Raw genomic sequence first — 20,397 nt, forward strand, 5'->3', positions numbered from 1 at the left:
ACACACTATCTACACCCCTCTTCGGCACTGTTAACTGTTGTCAGTGAAGTCTGTTGACTCTGATTCTGGACAAACACAGTCGGTGGTGCTAAAGTAGAGGGTAATGAAGGGAACATCTCCATCTTACCTCCAAACCATTGTCAATTCCTACAGTCCCGGACACCCGGTGGCCTCTGAATAATTATCCTGCCCATCACTCTGGGGACCCTGAGATCGCTTATCTCAGTTAAAGCTTTGTCTGTCCTGTCCCGAAAGTGGTGTATAGTACTCCCACTGAAGTCAGGAAAACAAAGTCCCTGCCCATCTTCCACCACAGGCTGAAAACTCTTTAGGCACTTTTACTGAGGCACTGAACAAGCTCTTACTTGCCTTTTAAAACTCTATCTCTTGTTCCTACAGAGGTTGAATGGACTCATTGTTAGTTGCTGTGGACAAATTCCGAATGAATGTAATTTCATGTAAAGTAAGGCAGGACTAGCCCAGTTCTTCTTGGCTAATAGGTGGGCTTCACCCATTTCCTCCTCACAAGCCTCCATGGCTCTGTTGGGGCGCCATGAGTAGGTGTTGCAGGATGGGGAAGGGGACAGAGGAGGAAGTAGCAGTGGTGGGGAGCATCTCTGTGGACAAGTGTCATATGTTTACGGTAATGACATTTGAACATGCAATGCATTGCAGCATCAAAAGGCATCAAAGGGCATCAGGTTCCAGCTGAATGTCACTTGGCCACAGCCCTTCACACCTTTCATCTAACACGTGAACCTGAAGTCATTAATAACAACACTTCACAGTTATATTCGGCATACAAACATCTTATCTAAGTTCATTTGTAAAACACATCTATCCATAGCAATAGGGTCAGACAAAGGTTTTGCATGATCTTGCATGGTAGCTTTTTTTATTCTCAATACTAGTGAAATGATTCCATGTTTATAGTATTAACCTTTATAACTGTGTTTTAACTAGATGAATAACTATGAATTGATGTTGTATCTCTGTGAACTAAAGAAACAACATCCCAATCAGCTCTACAACGCATTTTAGCCTCTTAGCTCACTGTTTTGGTTTTCCAGATCACTCCATTCTTACCAACCTCATTTCCAGGAGCAGCAGACAACTGGTTTCAACATAACCCCCACTCCCTACCCACCAAACCGCAGACAGACAAAGTTTGGAACTAGCTGATGAACATAGTGTAGCATTTAGCAGCTAAAGAGCCAGATATTTTTCTCAGGAGAAGGAGAAGCAAAGCTGTAAGGAGACATATCAGTTATGTGATTTTAGCTGGTTCTCTTGCCCTCAAGAGGCCAAAAATAAATAAATAAATATTAGCAGCTTCAAAGTCAGAATTATGACATTATGACAGCTGACATTTGGTTTGAGCTCATGTTTTCGGTTTTTGGCTGAACACACTTCAGATTTGCTATAGTGTGGTATCTTTGGAATTATTTTCAACTTTGCTGTTTTGATACCAATGTAGTCTATGTTTCATTCCTTGCTTTAATATTTGCTTAATAATACTGTAATTACTTTTGCTGGATTTTTTTTAAATCTGCAAATAAAGTGAAGCGTAACTTTAATTTGAAATAAATATGTGATGATGTTTACAATTATTTATGACTCACAATCCTTTGTGCAATGAAAGACATACCCTGGGTCACGTGGTAATGTCACTGACTGAGGCGGAAATGAAAGTTCACTAACGACAGCAACGAAGCACAGCTGACAAAGGTACGAGGAAGACTACATTAAAGCCTAATTTGTTTGTGTTTTAATGGATATAACGTATTCTGACATGATCCACGTAACTAACAATGTATCTTTACTTGTTGTCAGGTGATTAGAACAGGTTTTGTCTGCATGTCCTTTCATAAAACACCCCTACGAAGCTTGCTCGCTAACAGTTAGCTTCTCCTAGGTCAAAGTAGCCAGAATTAGCCACATCGGACCGGACATGTCGCGACTTCACTTTCAAAACAAATGCAAAGAAAATCCTGCCACATTGGTGGGGAAGCACGCATCGTGGGGTGTACGACATTGTGGAGAGCTACGGAATGCTATTTGTTTCAGTAAAAAAATAGCCTCAAAATGTGTTGTGTGCTTTATCTTATGTGCGTTGTGTTCATCAAAACATTTTGTTAAGTCAGTTATGTTTAACTTTGGAAAATACCGGAAGTCACTGTTTTCTTAGTCTCGCTTGACAGTGATGTGTACATAAATGCCTTGATCATCTTCCGTGTTTGTGTTTTGTCCGCAGCAGCCAAGGGTGTTTAAATACAGCGACAATGGAATTTGCTTATTAGGGACAGGTAAATCTTTATTAGTCTCTATGAAGTTAAGCCAGCATCCTCTGAGTGGCGGATTTAGCTAACACTGCGTAACCGGTCAGCTTAATTCACAAGGTTGACGTAAGACGCTGTGCGCTTTTGTTGTGATTTCTTTGATCTGTTTGTCTGCAGCCCGGACACAGACCTCTAGGGGTCATTTGAATAACACGTCTTGGTTCGTTTTTTATTATGACCTGGTCACATCTGGGATTTGTCTGGTATTAGGCTGTCACCTTGGTGCTGCAGCAAGTAACGTTACGGTACACTGAATAACTGATAACAGAATGAGGATCCCCTCCACACACCAGTACATCCAATAGTAATGACTAATATTAACAGTAGCTCCAGACTAGGATTCAGTTTAGTTGCGTATTGGCCTTGCATATGCAGTTCCCTTTGCATTGCAATTCAGCAGGCTACATCTCTGACTTTGCTCAAGGTGATGTTGATGGGGTCTGATGAAAGTCTTGGCACTCACTACTAGGAACAAATGCCTTTATTGGAATTTATTTGGCAAGGCTGCTTCGTATACCTGGAATAAATGTAGTTGTGGGATGAAGTGACTCTATGTTGTATTATTGTGTGTTTGTGTATGGTTGTGTTTCAGAGCTGTGAGGTCATGGCAGCTGCCAGCGTGAGCAGACCTGGCGGTGCCCAGACCACTGAAAAGTCTCAGTTGATCTTGAAAGGTAATTTATCTGTTTTGTTTGTTTTTTGTCATGTCCTTGACAAACTGGGACATACAAATAATGACGTGTCATGTCTTCCCAAAATGAAGACAAAACAGGACAATTTCCCATACTACTGTGTTAGCAAAAACGTATGTTTTTAATTCTCTATAACTAAACATTAGGCAGCATGATGTCACCTTTTATGTCCATCCATCATAACTTGCAAATATCCTCTTTGATTGAAGCACCGACTTATGAAACGTCTTCGTCTCAATTTTAGCCACTTCCTTGAAAATAATTGGTCAACCTGACACCTCACATACCATATTGCAATTTCAATTTTGCGCTCATCACTGATGGTCAGAAGGCCAATTGTCTAACTTCTCTCCCATTGTTTGTTGTATGTCAGTCTTGTTTAGACTGGATGTCCTGCAGGTTCTCAGTATTTATAAAATTGGAAAGTCATCAGGACAAGTCAGATAAATGTTTGTGTGTGTGCTGTATTTTGACTGTCGATTATTCTTGTGTGGCTTGTGGCAACCATTGTGTTGTGTTTTAAAAACCTCCAATCAATGTTTAACACAGTACAGTAGATGTTTGGCCCATTATCATTCAGTTTACATTCACACTGGTAGCCTTGATTATTGAGTTTGATTAACTGCTCAGAGAAGATTTGTGGTTTTGGTTGGACTGTGACTTTTTTAAAACTTTTTTTATTAAGCAGTATCAGCCCAAACAAGTCACTGTTTTGAACTGACCTGCATGTGCTAAGGAACACTGTCAAAGATGTAACATCCAAGATGCTCACATGGGTTCAGAATGACTAAAGCTGTGGTGGCATGATGCAGCTGATGAAAGTCTTGGCACTCACTACTACTAGGAACAAATCTCTGGCTCTATTGGAATTTATTTGGACAGGCTGCTTACTATATCTGGAATATATGTACTTTTTTGTAAGCGTTGTTCTATGTTGTAATATTGTGTGTGTGGTTGTGGTTTATCAGATACAATGCAGTCTACTTCATTGTGATGTTGTTATACTATTGAGCCATGGCCACTTCTTTAATGTATAAAGGCTCTTAACATTACATTGGCCTTCTGCTGTGGCCCCTTTTTGCCTTCATTTTGTTGATGCTCACATTTATACCATTTCAAGTTTAGCTAACACCTTCTCTGTCCAGCAGCTGAACAGCTCCATCACAGCTGTCACCTGCATAAAGGAATGACTCATGTTGCATTGGATTAATGTAAAATTCACATGCTCTCTGATACATTTTCATCCACATAAATTTGGTTTAGGAACACACTGTGATCCAAGTAGAAATTGAAAATTCAGTGAGATTGTTTATTTCTCACAGGTCTGAGTCACTTACAGAAGGGAGGGGGGGGGGGGTCCACTTTAACCTGCAGTGTGAATGTAGACTAGTGAAAAAATGGCCATGCTGCTCTGTTATCCATGCTAACACCTTAGCATACACTGTGTCGACTGATCATAGTATTGTGCACTTAAAAAGCATTATGTGTGTATTTCCCTTTAGGACAGCACACATTGTAGTTTTGTTCAAACTTTTCTGCTTACTGGTAAAACTGGCACAAGGGTTTTCTCAATGAAGTGAACAGTGAACATGAAATAGTTAAAAATGAGTCAAGTCTGCTCTGTTAAAAAGATAATTTAGGTTTATGATGATTAGGGTCTTATTTTTCTGGTATTGTATTCACCAAGGTAATTGCTGAGATCTTTTTAGCAAGACGGGTCAAGGAAGACGAGCAGAACTCACAGAGTTTCATTATGTGACTCTGCCGTTACCTTCAGCTCTCTATGGAGCTTTTTATTGTCTTTCAGCAAAAGGTGGCTCCAACTTGGTGCAGCCGGAGAAAAGCAAACTGCAGCCACCTTGCTCCCACAAGCTTTTAAAGAGCTCATATTATTTTTTGTCATACTGCACATTGCTGCAGCTCCTCTTTCACCGTGTGGTGAACGCTTCGTTTTAGCTATGGAGTGATGAATCTTCCCTCTATAAGATCTGTTTTGGGAGTTGCACATGCACAGTTCCTACTTAAGGACTACTAGCCAGTCAGATGCAGAGTAAGGTGGGTCAGTGAGAAACCGGTAAACACGACTCATATGTTCCCCTCACCAGCTTAGCAACATGGACTGGAGAAAGAGTTTCAGAGTGGTGAGTTGTTAATCTGTCACAAAAGTATCCATGAAGTTTTAACTGAGCTCTGTCTCTACATCACAGTAACAACTTTATGTCTATGGACTGCCTGGAGGGTAGCTAGTGTTTGGAAGGGAGAGGTGTGCACTGCATCTCAGAGTGTTTTCCCACCGGTGTTTTTGAGGGCATGTCGGACTAGCTGCTTGGCGAGCATTATGACGCGCATTTTGCTGTGTCGTCACAGGCATCAAAGGGAAGCGGCTGGGCTACAAACGAGCTGTTTTCTGGCAGTTCAGAGTAGTGTTTTCTGTGGGAGATGGGAACTCCCTTTGGTGTGGACTTTGGGCTTTTTCCTTTCGCAAACCTATTACATGCACAAAAAAGAGATATAAATCAATAAAGGAGAGGGAAAAAGCCAAAGCCAAAGCAGAATATGACCTCTTTAATATCATGTGATGTGATGACGTTTTGCAGCGTCGGCGAAAGTTGGAAAACGTAAGGCATGCTGGTTTGGACATTTTCACTTAGGGGTCTGCTCACTTTTGTTGCCAGCGGTTTAGACATTAATTGGCTGTGTAATGTGTTATTTTGAGGGGACAGCAAATGTACACTGTTATACAAGCTGTACACTCACTACTTTACATTGTAGCATTTCTTCAGTGTTGTCACATGAAAATATATAATCACATATTTACAAATATGTGAGGTGGTGTTCTCACTTTTGTGAGATACTGTATGCTAATGCAGGTTTAAATAAGACAAATGTATTACTACAATATGTTATCATTTTGCACAGTCCATTTAAAACAAACTTGCACTGCAAGTTGATATGATCAACGTGTTAGAAAACAGTTGTTTATTTTACACATCCGGAAGTTAAGGAGCAACATTATCATTCATTGGGAGTCTTGTCTCTGGCCAGCAATTGCAGGAACTTCCCACATAAAACACTTTTAAATTCCGTTTAGTTATGATTTATCACATAACAGGCAGACTCTTGAGTGTTCTTGGTATTGGTTTCCCATGGCTGTCCCACAATGGTTGTATAATGGGACATCCCAGTTCCTACTACACGATGGTGGATGTAGCAGGCACCCTACACTCTCAGCAGTTACTTTGATGAGGACAGTGTTTTTATAATAGCAAGAAATTGTGGCCAAATCTAAAAAAAAAAATGTAATTATCCTTTAATGGTGTAAAGTCAGGGGAATGTATACAAGCCTTAGCATGAACATTTAGTGACAGACCGATTAATAGACCGACCGATACCTGCATTCACGAGTCCAATACACCATCCTAAATGACAGCAGATCTAATCTAAAACAGTTACTATCTAGCGTTACATATATTGTTATACTGTAGAGAATAATGCAGTTGAATGACAACACAAACACTACCTCACTCTCCCTTAAACAGCAGTCACGTTCTGAAATCAATAGCATGACCCAAGGTATTATTCTATTACGTTAATTAGTAAAAATGGCACCTAAAACAACACGTTACTGGCTAAGATAACATGTTAGATTGTACTGTATTGTTAGTTTTTCCTCCTTTATTCCACTCAATCACAGTTTATTCACAATCACTCTGTGTCATTCCCTGTTGTTGGTTTGAGCTCTGACTCACCTCATTTACCTCACCATTGATCTGCTCTCAACCACCTTTTCTCCACCCCTCCTACCTCCTCTCACTCTGTCGAAACCTACTTTGGATTCTTCCATTTCTGGCACTCTTCCACCTTTCAGTGTCACTTCCATCTCTTCAGAGAGCTGCAGTTGAGTCAGTGTGTTTATGAGTTCAGAGATCGTCAACCTGTCTCAGCCAGTGTGGATCTGCTAATGTCTCGTCTGTGGTACAGACGGAAGCCCTTTTCCCTGTCATCATTTATTCATCCAGCCTCTCGTCCTGATCAGACGTCGTCCTCAGAAACGCTGGCAGGCTGTGCGTTCTTCAGCTTGCAATCCAGCAACGATTCAGGACGAACAAATCGGCTGTCATTTGACTGACACATGCTGCAACAAGATTCTCAGCAGACCTGCAAGAATTCAAAACCACTTAAGCCTGTCTAAGCCCAGCTGCAGAATTTTACCACAGTTTCAGAGCTGCCAATTGTGCTGAGATTCAGTGAAATATCATGAAATGTGGTGAGGTGTATTCAGATAGCGTAAGAGGGCTAACCAGTTCTCTGTAAGAAGCCGGGGAATATCAGGATGTTTCATCAAGTTTCGTTTTATAACACAGCAGCTGCACACCTCCTTTCATGCATTCATTTGATTAGGTCTGTACAATCCAACTGGTGTGGAAACTAAATCTCATCATGAATAAACCAGAACACCAAAGTATTTTTAGGCTGCAGAAGCACTCTGATTTAAGCATTGAAAGTCCTTGAAAAGTCATGGAACGTTCCACCAGGCCTGCAGTGTGAACACTTCCCTCCAGTGTCCAAACACTGGTCTCTGGTACTGAGGCCTCGTCGTGACCATTTAATTACTTTCTGTGACCCCAGTCTGGAAGGCAAATGAATCAAAGTGGTACCACAGATGTTTTTCTTTCTTCCACTAGAGGGCGATATTTATATTTCACTGTTTGCTTGTTGTACCACCAACATACAAGTTGCATCCCAAATCAGTGCAACATAATAATTATAACAGGGTTTATGAATTAAGTGTGTGCACATGGGATTAGTGACAAAATTAAGTACACTCAAAACAGTCAGTATGCATACAAAATTTTTTTTTATTTCCCACAAGACAATGCAATGTAAAAATTAAGCTAATTGTGAATGGTAGGGAAACGGCTCCAGGAACACCTCAGAAAACAAAAAACAACACTTAAAAACAACAATAAAAATAAGAAACTAAGCCTCTCTAAGCCCAGCTGCAGATTTTTACCACAGTTTCAGATCTCCCGTCTGACTGGTCCACCAATGGGCAGAAGATGACCCCTTGAGACACAGCCCCTCCTCATTTGCATAATGAGGCAGAAATGCATACAGAAATGTAAAAAGGACAGGCAGAAATAAATACCATGGGTGAAAATAAATAAGGTAAAAAATACAAAGGAAGAATAAAACAGACAAAAATATTAAAACACACATAAATAAATACATTAAAAAAATTTGTAATTAATAAATAAAGGTGAAGATTATAACGGAGAATAAATAAATAAGGTAATTATAACAAAGGTGAATAAGTAAAGACACTAAAATATATACATTTATGTCTCCTTGTATAATTTAATTACTACCTACATTTATTTATTTACTTTATTTTTTTGTGTATTTAATTGGATGCTTATTTATTTATTGAGCATTTATTTATTTCTGTATTTATTTCTGACTGTGTCAGGATCGGTCCTCCATATGATATATAAGGTAGTAACAGCTAATTATAATGTGTCACAAAGCTGCCCTTTAGCACATAACACAGAAACTATCTTACCGCTGAAAGTGACATGACATCAGAGGGAGATGGTTGCACAGACATGTCCAGCAAAAAGACACTTCTTTTTTCCTGCTTTGCAGATTTTAGAAATAACCTTATAACCTGAGAGGCCTGAGTGGATTGTCATACGTGCTTTAAAGACAACATGTACAAGTTGAATCTATATTACACTGTGAGCCAATTAAGCCATTTAAGTGCTGGACCAATATTCTTGTCTTTGCGTGTACATATGAGGATGCTGCCTGCTGTATTTTGGATGAGCTGGCTTGTATTTCCTCTGTTAGATACTCAAATTACAGGCCTTCTCTTTGAATATGACCTAATTTTAGGGGCCCCATCTCACTGGTTGACACAGAGGTGGACAGTATATTATTTAAAAGAAATTTTGGCTGAGGTGTTGTTGATATGAAAGCTAAACCTTTGACCTTTTACACACACACACACGAAACAGAAATATGTTTCCTTATTGTGGTTGAACTCTGGCCACAGTCGCACAAAGTATCCCGGTCTATTCCATTCTGCTCGCTTCCTCTGTGCAACAAAAATAACACATTTTCACTCTCTAGTAATTCTGATGCCTTCCTCTCTCTCTTTTTCTTGATCTTATTGTGTGCACCCTCAGTGGTTTCAGCGAAGCCCCAGTCTCCCAAGCTGCCAAACCGTCAATCTCGGCTCAGCTCCTTCGTCGAGGTGACTGCCGACGGCCTAAGCAGTGAAACCAAAAAAACAGGCAAACGCAGTGGACACCTTGAGCTGCAGTGGAATGAAGACCTCACCCTGTGAGAACGCCATAACCCACACACAGACAAACACACATGCTGACTTTTATACAATTCTGCCAATTGTTTAAACAATTATATAGAAGTCTATAGAGCAGGACTGTGTACATGTTGTTAAATGTGATGTAGGAACTGAAGGAAAGGGTTCCAAACACCAGAACATCCCACTCTAGTACAAAAGCTATATCTTAGCTAACATTTACATTTAACTAAAGTTCAGCTGGTTCTGCTGTAAAGATTATGATGTTTATTAGATATAAAAGTCAGCTCATTTGCAACATTTCTTGAAGTAAAACTAAAAACTTAGACTTCGTTACACTAGCAGTAGGTACATAGGTGTGGAAAATAAGGAATGTAAAATTTATAATCACTAATAATAAATGTATTAAAAATTAGTAAAGCAAAAATACATTGTCTTTTTCATGCTAATAGTCATGCAGACTGATATGATGAATGTACTGATATTCAGTATTTGTTTTTTTTTAAATATGTGTGTTTGTGTGGTAACAGCAGGTCTCAGTTGATAGTGTGTGTGTGTGTGTGTGTGTGTGTGTGTGTGTGTGTGTGTGTGTGTGTGTGTGTGTGTGTGTGTGTGTGGTCTTGTGTTTCACAGTAATGTGACGCCTCAGAGTCGTCTGGACCTGAAGCTGTGGAGCTGCCACACCTTGAGGAAGGAGCTATTGGGCAGCGCCACCATAGACCTGCTGGACACACTGCGCACACACGATGGCAAGAGTAAGGACACACACACAGAAACTAACTTAGGAAACACTGATATTTGTCTACAGCGTTTAATAAAGTATAACTTATACATATAAGCAGTATGTTAACAAATGAGAACGGGACCATGATGAGACCAAGTATGAATTTACAGAAAGTTTGCAGAATCTTTCAGAATTAGAAAAGAAAGAAAGATAAAAAAGAGAATAAGATGAGAGAGGAAAGGGGGGGAATCAAATATTTTATTTAATCACCAAGAAGTTGTCTACAAAATGCTGATAAATACTTAAGTATACAGTACAGGACACACATTACGGACTGGCACTCAATGAGCCATATGAACGGTCAATATTGCCAAATAACAGTGAAGTTTATTCTTGGCTTCCTTTATTTGCACTTTTCATTGGTCCACATCAAGTAATGTATTTACCAGTAAATATAGCTTGTAAATATGACGTGGCTACATGCTGATTCCTGACTTGATGGGTTGAGGATTATTTGAACTCTACATTTAACAACTGACTGGCCCGTAATGGATTATGGGATACTGATAAATCCCATAAGTATCTTTAAGTAAAAGATACACAGTGTATCTTCAAAATTGAGACAAATGAAGGCTGCATTTCTCAACCACACAGAAGCCTTTGAGTCTGATGAGGAGGCTGAGGTCTGTTTCCATTTCAATCTGCAGGAGATGCAGCATCTGAATTTGGACCGTTTTTGTCTTTAAATCAGTCTTGAAGATTTATTTGACAAACATCTTTAAACTTGATTAGTTTATTATCTAAATACATTGACTAAAACTAGTCCATCTATAAACTAAACTATTAACTGTCTCTATTACTGCTCATAAACAATAAGGTTGAATTGTGCAGCAGTTCTGAAAGTACGAAGGTGATGCACCCAGTGTCCGGCAGTGACCATATTATTGTCCCTCCGTTGGCCTGAGCTTTAAGACCATTTCATGACTCATTCAGGTTTCCTCTGGAAAATGTTTCTTTCAAAATGGTGACTAACTTGTAGATATCGAAACAAATCTTGCTTTTGTAAGTAGCTGGAATCAGTCTGCTGGAAGATATCTAATCCAGTGCGGTAGGAGATGGAGCAATATGATAAATATAATGTCATGTAGTATGTATTGCTCTTACAGGACCGTTGCTTAAATAAACCTGCCGAGATTAAATTTCCCATCATATGCCACCTAGCTTAAAAGATGTTTTTGAATTTTATGTGCCACTACCACATGAGAGTCCCGGTGCTGATACTGAAATAGTATTTTACCTGAATAAACTACAGTTAAAATATTTAAATCTGATGTCTGATCATAGAATAAGTTAATCCATCTTTCAGCACAGGCAATTTTCTCTACATAGTCTTCTGAAACCACTGTGAAATAAAGCATTATTCATGAAGATGAAATGTTACTCAGCTCTCTCTGCTAGTTCATCTAATACTTCATCTGGTTACAAATATCTCAGCGGTGTGGCCCTCCACCATTATCCCTGTGGAAGATAATGTGCTGTGGGTTCACGCTGTTTTCTCATTTTAGAGCAGGAACAGAGGATGTCGGATTTCCTCCCTTCCAACTCTCCTCACTCTCTACCTTCCTTCAAGTCAATCTTTCTCCCCTTCCCCACCACCTTTGTCCTCTACCTTCTCAGCCACTCATCAGTTCTCTCTGTCCCCCCCCCCCCTCCTTTAGTGGAGAACGTCCAGCTGAGTCTGGTGCTGCAGACGGAGAACAAAGGCTCGGTTGTAGCGGGAGGCGAGCTCAACGTCTGTCTGGACGGCATGGTTGTTGATCTGGGCTCGCTGCCCAATGGCAGCACGGCAGCAGACAGTGAGTCCCGCCTTTACCACACACACACACACACACACACACACACATACACACATACACAGAGGTGAAGGTAATAACACAGAAATGCACACGGAGGCCATGTGCACATACATGTCACTGCTGTCATGTGAAAAACTCCATAGGTGTGATTTTTATGTTTTATGGAGAAGAAAGAACTGCCTTAAAGAAGTAATAAAAGTCTTGTCATTCATATTTATGTCATCCACAATTTCAACATTTAAAAACACCAGAGATGGCCGAAAAACACAACTACATCATTCTGAAAGAAAAAAGGAATTCAATTTTTAGTATAATGTTTGAAACCTTAGAAAACGAAAAAGTAAATGTAACACTGTATAAAAACCTCTACAACCTTTGGTCTCGTTAAACACATTTTAAACCTCGTGGCTAAACTCAAATGCAGAGTGAAGCTAACATCAAGAGCAGTTTCTGTTTGTGAAAAGTTTAGGGAATACAAGGTTTTCACTCGTTATGTCACACACACTGTTTTCCCACAGAAATCCAGACAGCTTATTAGTGCAGAACACACCACAATACTAAACCATTGCTCCTCCTCTCACTCTTTCCCTTCCTGTCTCTCTTAAATATTCATTAATATTGCCAACAACCGCACAAACACACTCACACGCATTTGTTTGTACAGTAGGATGCTTGTGTGTCTCTCCACCCTGGTAATGAGTGTTTCACCCACTTGGAAAAAGCCAGAGGTTTTACATTGTGTGAATGGCAACTTTCCAAAGTCACTCCATACCCACAAGGCTTTGAATTAACAGTGTTCGTGCCCATATTAATAGTGTTTGTGCCCAAGGTCTTTGTTCTGGTGAAATGAGGGTTTGGAGTCTAGTTGGTGTACTGTTTGTGGTGACAGAAGTGTAAATAATGTACAACAGAATATCTTGGTGTCACCACATATTTGGCCAAAAGGTATTGCAGTACAGTAATATTCATAGCAGCACACATCTGGTGGTCCTTCACGGACACTGGGCATTCGCGTGCCGGTGTAAACATGAAGCAGATGGTCTCTTCCTGGTTACAGAAGATCTGGCGAAAAAGTAAAGTACTAGAGACGAAGAACAACACCAGATTTTTATTTGCATGGACCAATAACGAGCTGGGACTGTTACTAAATGTAACACGGGAGTTAAAAGCGGCTGCTCAATCTCAACAAAAGTCCTTACTATTTTAACCCTCTAGACGGTTCCCTTAAAGTGTTTGGTCAGTATTTGAATTAAATGAAGTTGGTCTGTAGCTTCAGCTTCTCTGCTGCATTGTGTCAACCGTGACAACAATAGAACCAAGTTAGCATCATAAGAGTTAGGGTTAGTCTATATGTGTATTTATTAATTTCAGCAAAGCAGAGTTTTCTGTCCTGCCAAGAATAGCATGTCAAGAGCATTGTTAAACCTAAAGTAACATTCACCAACTTGTAATCACTGAACTTTAACACTGACATTAGAGAACACTTGATCTCCATGTGCATGTGTTCCTATTCCCAAACCAATATAAAATCATTTTGTAGCCGGTAGGGGAAGGATTTCAAACCCTCCACAGACTTATTGACTCTAGGTCAACAGTATTTCCCACTTCCAGGCACACTACGCTAACATTTTACTTTCCTTTTATGGTTTGTAAGGAAACACTAGGTGTCTTTTTAACAAACACACAGTTATTAAGCCGCTCTTAAAACCATAGCCACAGCAATGCATCCATCTCCTCTCTGAGTAACACACAAACACACACACAAGTCTTTTCATAGAGCGCCACACAGAGCCCACAGTGTATTCTGCTGAATTAACACAGGGCCAGCAGTAAAAGCCTAAGCCTGCCGCAGCATGGGCTGTATAAATGTGTCTCTTTGTGACTGTGTAGATGTGAAGAGAGGTTAAGAGGTGGTGTCTCATGGGTGTTTGTGTGCATGCTGTTGTACCACATGTCTTCACAAGGACAGCCAGATGAGACAATTCCTGTTAAGGGGGTATGGTTTGCAAGTCCTCACTTATGAAGAAGGCTAGTTTGGGTTTGGATTTAGATTGATGGTTAAGATAAGATGAGTGAGGTTTTGACAAATACCATGTTTTTAACATCTGAGAATACAGTCACCGGAATCAATGGCTGACTTTTTCCCCATTGCTGCATGCTAGCAATGTAGCACAACCATCACTTGATGGATAATTTGACGATCAGGAAAATGACCATGGAAATGCATAAAAAAAAAAAAGGGTTCCCAATCTGTGAGCTGTGACCTTCCAATGAGTTGGAAGATAAATCTTGTGTGGTCGCAGTATGACATAATGAATACAAAAGAAAATTTAAAATTCTTTTTTATTTTTGGACTCATCTCTAATCTTTTCTTTTTTAGTTATTTATTAGATACCTGTTTGGGATTGTAACTTGTAGACTTTTAATACCATTGATAAGTGTTAATTAGTGAGCTTTGGTGGAGATGGTAGGCTCTTTTTGTTGCCTTACAGACACAACCAGGCTACCTGTTTCTTTATGCTGTGCTAAACTAACATGCTTCTGGCTCTAACTCCAGGTACCACTCTTATCTTATCTAACTCTCTGCAAGAACGTGAATAAGCATATTTCTCAAAATGTGGAACAGTTCCGTTAAAAGTAAAATGAAGGGTCAGGACAAAAGGGAAGGACTACACTAAATGGGACGTCCTCACTAATGCAGTTAAACAAACTTGGACTGTAATTTTACTGTGTGTGCAGGTCAAAGGTTTTCTTTATATGGCCTGTTGTACCCGTGTTTTCTTAAACCTCTGTACACACACACACACACACGCGCATAATCACAGACATCAGGAGTGTTTTTGTCTTAATTTTTTTCTGAGAATTGCGTAATTGAGCCTCATTGCTTGCAGCTCAGTAGTACAATCACCTTCTGTGATCCTGCAGCAGTGTGCTTGATAGCAGGGGAGGGGGGTCCTCTCCAAGTCTGCAGGGGCGGGGATGACAGAGGTCGTGTGTGTGACAGAGGTCGTGTGTGTTGGGGGAGGAGAAGTTAGTGAACAGAGGGCTGAAGTGTGCCCTCTAAAACCAGGGTTTCAAGTTGAGGCACTTGTCTTTGTATGCGTGTGTTTTATGGTCTCCTGAGTGTTGAGCTTGTGTGTGTTCATGGGTGTGCATGTACACGTGTTTTACGTTCTGTAATCTGTGTGTGTGCGGGCATATGTTGGCGGCTCATATGTATGAAAGTGTATAAAGGTGGGAGTGTGTTGCCTTCTGGTGGTGTTAAGGCGTTCTGTGTTCTCGCTCTGAACGTACCTCTGTTAGTTTGGAGGTTTTACTCATTTCCCCTGGCAGCTTTTCTGGCACATGCATGCACGCGTGTGCACACACACACACACACCACTAGTGGCTTTCATAAACAAACCCTTGTATTGAAAGACGGAGAGAAACAGAAGCCAGAGCAGAAAGATTTCAACTCTGGAAATATTGGCACACTTTGTAAAGGTTAGATGCTTACATACACACTCCACATATACACAACTTCCCATCCCACGGAAGCAGAAGCCGCATGCACACTGCAGCACAGAAACACTAAGACTAAGTCCACACAGACACACCAGTGACTAACACTCATCGTCCTGGACACATCATGCTAGACTCTGTACATTAACTCGCATTATGTGCCAAATAATTGTAACTTGCTAACTGTGGTTAATTCTCATTTAGACTGGCAGTGAACTGGGTGTAGACTAGGGCTGGGAGAAATCTTACAGTCTTGTATGTATGTAATGTCTTTTTCGCAACAAAGTGTGTGTGCACGTGTGTGTACGTGTGTGTGTGTGTGTGTGTGTGTGTGTGTGTGTGTGTGTACGTGTGTACGTGTGTACGTGTGTGTGTGTGTGTGTGTGTGTGTGTACGTGTGTGTGTGTGTACGTGTACGTGTACGTATAGTGGTAAAGCTCAAGTCCAGAAAATCAGCTGGGGAACTGCTGGATAAACTAAAATAACCTAACCTAGCAGAAGTATTTCATCTCATCTAAAAATCTAATATTACCATAAAGCACTGCTGTTCATTTACGTTTATGATATATTGTGCTGTACAGTTACTGTAATTTGGACAGGACAGATTTTTGAATATTATTACTGAGGTGATGAACACAAACGTGTTGTCACACGTGACAGCATACATTAATTAGCATTAATTTCTCTAGTTTAATTAAACAGTGATAGTTGTAGGCCTCTTACTTTTTGTCATTAGTCTGGAGTGTCTTTCTCTCCCATTTTACCTAAATTCTGCACCGAGTGAAACATCACATCAAACTTTACATTCAACTGCTACAACATGCGGTAGTGCTGAAACAGTTGGTTGAATTATCAACTGACAGAAAACAATTATTTATTTATTGATTTTATTTTAAAACAAAAGGGCCAGCTTCTCAAATTTTATGATTAGGTGATTTTCTCATCATTAAATTGTAAAATTTGAGAAGATGGCCCTTTGGCTGATATATTTTTTTCAACATTTCCTGACATTTTACAGACTGAACGATGAACCAGTGGTGAAAATAATCTTTACTTGCAGGTATGAATGTGATCTGTTCCCTGTGTTCATAGCATTCATTCAGATGTGTCACTCATGCCACTCAGAGAACTGGAGAAGTTTCCTATCCATCCAGAGCAGCTGCTGAACCTGAATTGTGCCCACTGTTTTTAGTGTTGTTTAGTTGTTGAGATGTTTTTGTGTCTTAATGTGGTCGCTGACTGGAAATTACACACCTACATACACACTCACATGTACAGACACAGACACACACCAGACCAGTAATTAGACCTGTGCCATTAAAAGGGAGGGGGTGATGAACTCAGTGAGCAGCAGGCTATGACACAATGGTTTCTCCTCAAGACCACTGTTTATTTTTCTGTATGTCCATCGGGTCTGTGCACAAGAAGCCCTTTCATAGCCACAAAACAGCGTTCTGTGTGTGAGAGCAATCGAGTCAGTGAGAGATTACCTGTTTGCTTTACTTTAGATAGGAGGATATGTGTGTGTGTGTGTGTGTGTGTGTGTGTAAATATGGAGAAAGTGAGTGTTAATGAAAAGCATGTTAGAGGCCTATGGGTTTCAGTCACAGTTGGGACTGAGCATATAGTCACACATTCCCTCACACCAGCAAGACCGCATGCATACCACACACACACACACACACACACACTACACAGAACATACAAGGATGAATGGTCTCTATTAAACCACCAACTGTACTTCCATTGCCAAATGTTTCAAGTCTATATGGATTTGATTGAACACAAATTGGCCTAAGCCTCACTATGAGAACTTTCTCATTTTCTACACAGCTCAGGAGAGGAACATCACTTCTGTAATGTTCAAAGTGTGACAGTAATGGGATGATAGACTCTCTAGGGACAGACTGGAACTGCTGCGGGAAACTGTGTTGCTGAGTGAGCTTTAGTGTTGTTTCAGCCTGTGCAGCAGCTAGCTGTGCCACATTTTGAAATCCACTGACTTTCACCGTCTGCTGTTGTTTCTGAAGCAGAATGTAAATGGGGTTGCTATAGCCACAACACGAAGCGTAGGTTTATCCCAAAAATCCAAAGTAAGAGTTGAGTGGAGTGTAGAAGATGAGGAGGTAGTGCGCGCTAGCTGCAGGCAGAATAGTAGAAGCCTGAAGAGTTGCAGGAAAGAGGATTTATTTTAACTTTTGTTCAACAAAGATGAGGAGTGCCACAGCTGCATCCGAGCAAGTCAAAGAGGTGGTTGAAGATTCATCCAAGTCCACTCCTGGGATCAACACATTTCCAGCAGAACCTTAGTGCCCAAGAATGTTCAGGAAATCCTTACTTTTTTGTATATGTCCCTGTTTTTCAAATTACAGCGAAGATGTCCAGGAACTGGTTTAAACTTCTAGTTATCTCCTCCTTTAGCCACTCTCACTCCTCTTTTCTGTTCTCCTCCATGCTGCTTTTTGTTAGTTCCCCCAACTCACAGGTGTGTCTGATTTATCTCCTCACCCTTCTTTCCTGTCAAGGTCAACAAGGGCCATTCTTTACTTTTTCATTTCCCCCTCTCAGCTACATACTGATCCTGATTGCTGATCCAGGAGCACAGAAAGCTCTGTAACACGCATCTTCACATTCTGATGCATTTATCCCCTCATGCCGGGAAAGTGCAAGTCATTTGACGTAAAATGTGAGCTGATGGGAATGTGGGATGTTTGAAAGCTGGACTGGCGTCAGTCTTTATTTACCCTAATACATAAACACACCATGACATATTGCATGTGTTGTCCAAGGAAGGTTAAACTTAAGGGCAGCTGGACTTGGTTGAAGATACTTGAAGACATTTCACCTCTCATCCCAGCTTCTTCCGTTCTGACTGTGTTTGTGATTGACAGCTAGTTATTAGCTGCTTATCTGTGTCTTTACAGTGATGATGTCGTGTCTTTGCAGAGATACTACAGTCAGACAGACCCAACTTGAGGAGGACACAGAGCGAGGAGACTCCCAGTACAGCTGGATCTCATAGGTCAGAGAGAGAGACACACACACACACACACACACACACACACACACACACACGTTTTCATATACCTTCATAATGTCCATATTAATCTGGGTAAACATTAAATTGTAGCCTATAGCCTATTCCATCTGTCTGTCTGATGGAAGAACATCTCAACAGTACATCTGTACAAGCAATGTGGAAAGATTATTTATGGGGAGGAGAGGATGAATTAATAACTATTATCTAAAAAGGAAGTAGGCACCACCATCAATATTTTTTTGTCTTTAAACAGACAAAACATGCCTTTTTAAATCAGCATGTCTAATCAGATAATTAATAAACCTTTCAGTAGTGGTAGATTTTAGCACTGTTTATGGGAGAATTCAACATTCAGGTTCCATATCCAGTCATACAGTAGTTTGTCCTGGTGTTAGTATTTGCTTTATTTTCATTTCTATTGTACATTTTAGATCCTATTCACTGTGTGCTGCTGCCATTATTCAGTGTCCTTTTGTTGATGAATACCAACATTTTTTTTCAGCAAGCCTGCAGGGGTCTGGCACAGTTAATTATGGTTTATGTGAGTTGCAGCACTGTTGAAAAGTGGCTGATCATGTCTAAGAAATTATTGCCGTGTAGTTTCAGTGAAAAAGCCACATGTGCATAGCACCATCACCATCTCCTCACATCTTTCCTTTATTTTCCGTCTTACAAACGCAACATTGATAGTTTTGGCTTAATGACAGCAGCTTTCCTTTATAGGAGCTTGTCAAAGCCAGCTCTCTTGTTTTTTTACTAGATATTTTTGAGGAGCACATTGTGGAAATATGAATGACTTCCTGTATGACAGAATTCAAGAGCTCGCACATAGAATGTTTTTCAGATATTGTGGGAAATGAATACAAAGCTAAAAAAAAGGGAGATCAACACATGTAACAGGATGTTTTGTCCATATCTTGATTGGAATCACATATTTGTCTTAAATAGCCGTCCACATTAAACAGTTACCTTAATGTATTATGGTGAATGAGTGCATACCCTGAAATCATACGTCAGAAGAAAAAAATTTAATTTTTATAAAGTACAAACCTTCACAGAGTAAAAACAACGAATTACATGACACAGCAAAGAATACGTATTTAATGGGCCGTGCAATTAATCGAATTCTAATCACGATTTCGATTTTGGCTTCCAACAATTATAAAAACAGGTTAATTGAATTTAAAGAGGTGGTATTATGCTTTTTGTCATATCTCTTTTTTGTGCATGTAATAGGTTTTCAAAAGGAAAAAGCCCAAAGAGAGTTCCCATCCCCCACAGAAAACTCTGCTCTGAACTGCTTGAAAACAGCTTGTTTGTAGTCCAGCTGTTTCCCTTTCATCCCTGTGTCGTCACAGGGATAAAAGCAAAATGCGCCTCGTATAACGCTCACCAAGCGGCTAGTCCGACACGCCCTCAAAAATATCAGTGGAAAAACAGTGAGCTGCAGCACACAGCTCTCCTCTCCCTTCCAAACACTAGCTACCCTCCAGGCAGTCAGAGGACATAAAGTTGTTACTGTCATGTAGAGACAGAGCTCAGTTAAAACTTTATGGATGAAAGATACTTTTGTTACAGATTAATAACTCACCACTCTGAAACTCTTGCTCCAGTCCATGTTGCCAAGCTGGTCGGCAACATGTAGCCTACAGCTGAATCCAAGCTGTTTACCGGCTTCTCGCTGACCCGCCCTTCTCTGCTTCTGATTGGCTAATAGTCCTTAACTAGAAACTGCGCATGTGCAACCCCCAACAAAGATCATTTAGAGACAAGATGTATCACTCAAAAGCTAAAACAAAGCCTTCAACACAGGGTGAAAAGAGGAGCTGCAGCAATGTGCAGTCTGACACAAAATATGTTTTTTTTTGAAAATGAAACCATGTAAATCTGTTCTGGTACAACCCCTAAATAAGATTATGA

At 40.2% G+C, this 20,397-nt stretch overlaps 1 protein-coding gene across 3 annotated transcripts in view; it reads left to right on the forward strand.

The window, feature by feature from the left end:
• The first annotated feature begins 1,659 nt into the window (after nt 1-1,659).
• Nucleotides 1,660-20,397, forward strand: part of wwp2 (WW domain containing E3 ubiquitin protein ligase 2) — a 60,140-nt gene continuing 41,402 nt past the window's right edge. For 2 of the 3 annotated variants that reach the window (XM_038706934.1, XM_038706937.1), the window contains exons 1-6: nt 1,660-1,728; nt 2,932-3,013; nt 9,220-9,376; nt 9,990-10,111; nt 11,799-11,936; nt 18,384-18,459. In XM_038706934.1, the coding sequence (XP_038562862.1) occupies nt 2,944-3,013; nt 9,220-9,376; nt 9,990-10,111; nt 11,799-11,936; nt 18,384-18,459 (563 nt within the window). In that variant the 5' untranslated portion in view covers nt 1,660-1,728; nt 2,932-2,943. Of the gene's footprint in view, nt 1,729-2,249; nt 2,307-2,931; nt 3,014-9,219; nt 9,377-9,989; nt 10,112-11,798; nt 11,937-18,383; nt 18,460-20,397 lie in introns of those variants that run through there. The other variant, XM_038706935.1, reaches the window with a different exon arrangement.

This window comes from Micropterus salmoides, unplaced genomic scaffold (assembly GCF_014851395.1).
Source record: "Micropterus salmoides isolate LMB-PRFRI ecotype aquatic unplaced genomic scaffold, ASM1485139v1 Ms_hic_scaffold_8, whole genome shotgun sequence".
In the NCBI taxonomy this organism is placed as follows: Eukaryota; Metazoa; Chordata; class Actinopteri; order Centrarchiformes; family Centrarchidae; genus Micropterus; species Micropterus salmoides.